At 37.3% G+C, this 6,535-nt stretch overlaps 1 protein-coding gene across 1 annotated transcript; it reads left to right on the top strand.

Moving 5' to 3' along the window:
• The first annotated feature begins 512 nt into the window (after positions 1 to 512).
• LOC103699707 (purple acid phosphatase 15-like) lies at positions 513 to 6,020 on the top strand. Its single transcript, XM_039133812.1, has 8 exons — positions 513 to 858; positions 1,237 to 1,428; positions 2,491 to 2,586; positions 3,429 to 3,669; positions 4,245 to 4,462; positions 4,734 to 4,924; positions 5,266 to 5,547; positions 5,646 to 6,020. Exons 1-8 carry the CDS (start codon positions 591 to 593, stop codon positions 5,787 to 5,789), a joined length of 1,632 nt encoding a protein of 543 aa, XP_038989740.1. The 5' UTR covers positions 513 to 590; the 3' UTR covers positions 5,790 to 6,020.
• Positions 6,021 to 6,535: the final 515 nt, after the last annotated feature.

The raw sequence follows: 6,535 nt of genomic DNA, 5'->3' as shown, positions 1-6,535 counted from the left end.
TTTCTGATTTTTCTTTTTTTTGAATTTTAGAAATATAAATATAATTATAATATCATAATGATATCATGTTGATGTAAGTGGCATCTTCTTTTTACTCTATATCCATATCCCAGATCTCTTGCCTTGGCGAGAGATGGATACTCTATGCCCAAGAAGGCACTTGGCGACAGTTATTTTATTTATTAAGCGTGCTTTGAGGAAATGGCCGAGATCCAGCTGACACCTCCCCGGAGCCGTGTCGTGTGGAGATCCACTGCGGACCTAAATCGCGGCCAGATTCAGAGTCCGACACCATACGACTCCTGGGCCAATGGAGACACATCCCGGGGTCACCTCTCAGAAGCGAACCCCAGTCCAGCCAATGTTCCCTACTTACATGAATCACGTCCAGATTCACGGTCACACTCCATGAATAGGACCCCTACTCCCTCCCCCCAACAGCCAACCTTTCAAGAAACATAATTTTCCACCTATGACATCACAGTTAGAGTCACACCCTTCTCACTTCTTGCATCTATATATCTCTTCCACAACTAAAACCCTACCGCCATCTAAAAGCCCAAAGTGTAATCCAAGGAAGAGGGGAACAGATGATGAACTGGTGGTGGAAACTTCGGTTTGCAGCGGCAGTTTTGGTCTTGTCAGTCGTCGGCAGTGCCGGCGAGATCCCGACGACGCTGGATGGGCCTTTCGATCCAGTGACCTCGTTTCTGGATCACATCAAGTTCCGCGGCCTCGCTGTGGACCTGCCGGACTCCGATCCGAGGGTGCAGCGGCAGGCCCGGGGCTTCGAGCCGGAGCAGATCTCCATCTCTCTCTCCACCACCCCGGACTCTATCTGGATCTCTTGGGTCACAGGTCACTTCTTTGTTTCTTTTTTTCTTTCTTAAGGTTCTAACTCATTCATTTTTTCAACTTCCAGTGGCGATGTGCCAAGTTGCAGTTGTTTTAGCATTTGAAGTTTGTTTAGATTTCAGATAGTCGTTTTTTGGTAAAATTTCTGCTTTTCCCACCTGGTTGTTTTCTCAACTAGAATGAGATTTGAAATACAAAACGGAGCCAGTGACCGCAGCTTTTGACTACGGGATGGTACGTAAGTGCATGTGTTGTGGACGTCACTGGGCCCGAACTCTTGTCACCTTCTTATCTTCCCTCTCCACTTTTCTTAAAAGTATCTGATTTTTTTTTTTCCTTTTCTCCCCTGCTGTAAGCATTTACGTGTTGGATATTTTTCAGGGAACTTCCAAATTGGAGAACACATCGAGCCATTGGATCCAACATCTGTAGCTAGCATCGTGCAATATGGAAGATCCCGACAATCCCTAACTCACCAGGCTGTTGGATATTCACTTATTTACAATCAGCTCTATCCATTTGAAGGCCTTCAGAACTATACTTCTGGAATAATCCATCATGTTCGGCTCACAGGTAAACTGTTCTGTAGCATGCTTTGACTTGTACCTTTAGGAAAATTCATGAGACCACAATGGAAAGTGGAGGTAATTTTTATCATTTTCCACACATTCATTTTCAGAAGTCATCAGAAATGAGGGGCCGAATTCTATTTCTTGATAAGTCTAGGTAATCTCAAGAGGATAAAGCAAACCTTGTAACATATAATATAGTATTTTGAAATTGATATATAAACTAAAATTAATATTTTTGATTATTTATGTGAATATAATATTAATATTAATATATTATAATATGATAATATTATTGATAGTAGTATTACGAGTGTTATTAGGTTACAAAAATAAGGTGATAATATATATATACACACACATATGAAAAATATAATAAATATTGTATATAAGCATTTTAACCATAGAATTTCAAGATATAAAATTATATTTTCATATTTAATAATTAAATTAATTACATCAACAAAATTAAGTAATATATTGTTATAATGTAATAATATAATAAATAATTTTGCGAACTATATAATATATAACATATAATATAATACAATTATATAAAATGATATAATATAGAATTGTTATATATAATAGAAAATATAATTTAGAATTTAGAATATAACAATAAAACATAACTTTAAGAGTAAATAATGTCATACTTCTAGTATTATGCATTATCTCTATGGTGCAATAATACTGATATAGCATATAATATATTTTTCGTAAACTAATATATTATCTAATAAATAATATTATAGCTTCCAACAAATGATCCATCACTATTACTGTCCAATTGTCATGGATAAATAATTTAATAAATCTTGATCGATGCATCATCATCAGCCATCTACTTTAGTTGGTTGGCATAAATTAAATTTTGTATAAACGCATTCCATAGCTTCAAGCTTTGCATCGAGTCATTGTCCTTCCACTATTATTTAAGGAGTGGATATGGGTTTCTTAGCCAGCTCAGGTTCTCAACAAAACAGCACGAACATCTGCTATGTTCTCGCCATTTGCCTTTTCTATCTTATGATAATATATCGTGTATATATCCTTGACCTTGCAGGACTGAAACCAGGGAAAAGATACTATTATCGATGTGGAGATCCTTCTATACCAGCCATAAGTGACATCCATGTTTTCAAGACAATGCCTGCTTTGGGTCCCCGCAGGGGCGGCCCAATACATTTGGGGGCCTAAGGCAAATCCAATGAATGAGGCCTCTTTTTTTGATAATAAATTTTTTAATAAATATAAAATATTTAAAAAAATGATATAGAAATAGATAGCTATCAAGTATACTATTTCAACAAAGATATATAAATTTAATAAAAATAGGTAAAAAACTTTTTTAATTTAATATAATTTTTAAATGAAAGTAAATAAAAGTAATTGCTCGAAAAGAAGGGCCATGAAACTGATTAATTAACTAAAATAATGCTTGACAATAGTGTTTACCATGTCAAGCAAAAGCCGAATAGGAAATGGTTATCTCATGGCATTTCATTGTCAAGGTAATAAAAAAATTGAACCTCTCTATAAGAGAAAGTAGGGGCATTATGGGAAATTCACTCCATCCAATAAATAAAAGTCCCATCCCACCATCTCCCCTTCAAGTGAGTACCCAAGCAGCAAATGCAACATCACAGCACAGCAGCCATTCAACTCCCTCTAGCTCCTTTTCTCTATCTACCACCCAAGAGGGGAGAAGAAATCGAGAGGAGAAAATTAAAAGAATCTCCACCCTCCAAGAAGTCCATCTCCGATCCCCCTATCTTTCTTCCCGATGGCCCAGCTGGATCAGGAGTAATGTGAGGGAAGGAAAACCAAGACCAAAACCAAAAAAGAGAAGGGATGAAAGATAAGAGTGGAAGACGAAGGGGGGAAGACGAGAATGGAAAGAATGAGTGTTTGTATAGCTGCAGCATCTTCCGGTGGGGGCCTTCCCTGGGCCGGGGGCCTTAGGCGACCGCCTCAGTCGCCTAAGGCTCGAGCCGGCACTGGGTCCCCGAAGTTACCCTAAGCGAATTGCTGTTGTTGGGGATCTGGGACTCACGTACAATACCACTTCCACAATTGATCATATGAGAAAGAACAAGCCTGATCTGGTTTTGTTGTTAGGTGACATTCCTTATGCAGATTTATACCTAACAAATGGAACTGAGTTGGACTGCTTAAATTGTTACTATCATAATATCCTTCCCAGGGATGAGACCTACCAGCCTCGTTGGGATTATTGGGGAAGGTGATGATGCCTTTCAGTATATATATGCTTCTCTCTCTCTTTCTCTCTCTCTCAGAGAACTTGTCTCCTAGTTTATCATGATGCATTTAGCCGCAAGTGTAAAAATTTGTATTCATATTCATTATAATATGCAAAAAGGTTTCACAATCAACATGGTTATAATTTGTGTTCTGAGGCATCCACCATTGACTAGAAGATATAAAGCCTTCTTCTCGACTAATGAACTAGAAGAGCTTTTGTTCAAAAAGGTCCCGCTGTTACGCTATTGCCATAATGACAAGCAAACGACTAGCTAGCACAAGCTGATGCTAGTGATGCTTCAACCATTTTGACACCCTTTTTCTCCTCCAATCAGTCCTCAAGTGTATTTCAGTAGCTTTGTCTTGAAATACAAGCATGATATAAGAAATATGTAGACTTTTAGGATATTTCTTTATAAATAACTTAGCAAGCAGTCCATTGTCATCCATATGCTGAATGTGCATAGTTCTCATGGATTCATCATCCTGCAAGTTTTCCATGGCTTGACTGGTTGTCTTTGAATCTCGATGATAATTGTTAGTCATCTCTTTCAGGTTTATGGAGCCTCTTACATCAAAAATTCCAATAATGGTAGTCGAAGGAAACCATGAAACAGAAGAACAGATCAAAAACAAGACCTTTGTAGCCTACAGCTCTAGATTTGCATTTCCTGCCGAAGAAAGTGGATCATTTTCCACATTTTATTATTCTTTTAATGCTGGGGGTATACATTTCATCATGCTTGGTGCTTACATTTCCTTCGATAGAAAAGGTAACTTTACCATGCACCTACTCTTTTGAGACCTCAGTCTTAGATTCCTGTTTGACCGGGAAAAGTTGAGCACTTGAACTAATTTGGCTATTCTCCTATATGGAACTACCGACAATTATACTTCTGCATCACTGGCTAGTTTGAGCTTCTTGTGGTTATTTGCCTTTAAAATAAAAGTCAAACTGTACTCATGCAGTCTACAGTCTCTTACAAAACAATTTCGTTGACCATTGTTTTTTTATCAAATTGCTGTATCAATTTAACATTACAGGGGAGCAATATAAGTGGCTAGAGAGAGACTTGGCAAATGTAGACAGGTCCATTACTCCCTGGTTGGTAGCTGCTTGGCATCCACCTTGGTACAGCACTTACAAAATATTTTACAAGAAATCGGAGTGTATGAGATTGGAGATAGAAGATCTACTATTCTCATACGGTGTTGACATCATCCTCAATGGCCATGTAAGGGCTGAATCCCATTTTCTTTAAGTTACAATACTTGGAAATCTTTTATTGTCATGAACTATTGTGATGTGGACTACTGTAAGAAAGCCTATTTCTTCTTTAGGTTGTTCTTATTTCAACTGAGGCCTGCACTCCTGATTTGTAGAAGGCAATTTGAGTTTCCAAAGTTTTATCATGTTGGTTTTACTTTAAGCCTTTGGTGTTTGCTAGGGCTGGTAATTAAGGTTTAGGCTACTTTAGGAGATATGGATCATATTGGATTAAGCATTAAAAAAATGAAAACTTTTCCTTTCACTATTTTTCCTTATGTTTCACCTTGTTTTTTTCTATTTTCACAGGTTCATGCCTATGAAAGGTCGAACCGAGTCTACAACTATACGTTAGATCCCTGTGGTCCTGTTCACATCACAGTTGGAGATGGCGGCAACCGGGAAAATCTGATGACTGTGCATGCAGATGATCCTGGCAAATGCCCAGATCCTTTGGATAGCAGATGGAGCATCGGTGGCTTTTGTGCTACGAACTTCACTTCAGGACCCGCAGCAGGCCAATTCTGTTGGGACCAACAGCCCGAGTACAGTGCATATAGAGAGAGTAGCTTTGGCCATGGAATCTTGGAGGTGCCCTTCTTTCTTTTCCTTTCGCTCTGCTATTCTAATGAATCATATATCCAGTTCTAGATCAAAGTATTGAATTAAAAAAAATATATTATCTGCAGGCAATGAATGAGACCCATGCATTATGGACATGGCATCGGAATCGGGACTTGTATAATAATACAGGCGATGCGATATATATAGTTAGGCAGCCGGATAAGTGCTCTATTCGGCGCATGGTGGTTGACCCTCATAAAACTACTTGATCAGTGACTCTTGAAGAACTCTTACTTGGACATATTATATGATTGTCAAATATCTACGTATTTAGAAGAATTTAACATCGAAATCTTCTAAAAACTGGATATGCAGACTGGTTAATATTTTATATATGTATATGTAAGGATGTGTTGATGTATGTGTAAAATGAAGAGAAAAACCTATGCTATTTAAGTTTATAAAATTTGATAAAAGTATCAGCTATTGTCATGTTAAAATTAAAAATGTTAACATGGGAAATGCCCCAAAAGTGGACATGTGATGATAATGATATCAAATTTGGTGGTATAAAATGTCCAGGATTCTTATTTCCAAGTGTCTTAGGTATATGTCCAAGGATCGAATAGATCAAAAAAAAATCTAGAAGGATCACTAATCTCGATAAATAAACCACTCCGACCACTATGGATAGATTTGGAGAGTATCTAGAAGTGAGATCCAACATATTGGGAAGTTGAATCACATAATCTTCTAAATGTCATGATAACTTGCTCATATAATATCCAATTGAGATGCTTCCTTTTTTTTAAAAAAAAATTAAGTAATTTTACAACTCTAAAATTCCATCGATTGGGCCTCAAAACTTGTTGACCTAAGTAAAATTTTTCTTTTAGGAAAGACATTATCCGAGCATAATATATTGATCAATGATGCCTGAAGAACTTGTAGCAATGTTACTTGGATATGTAACATGGTGTCAAGTGTCCAAACATGCAGAAAAATACAAAAATTC

This window comes from Phoenix dactylifera, chromosome 14 (assembly GCF_009389715.1).
Source record: "Phoenix dactylifera cultivar Barhee BC4 chromosome 14, palm_55x_up_171113_PBpolish2nd_filt_p, whole genome shotgun sequence".
Taxonomy (NCBI): domain Eukaryota; kingdom Viridiplantae; phylum Streptophyta; class Magnoliopsida; order Arecales; family Arecaceae; genus Phoenix; species Phoenix dactylifera.
This window is presented reverse-complemented; position numbering and strand designations above follow the sequence as displayed.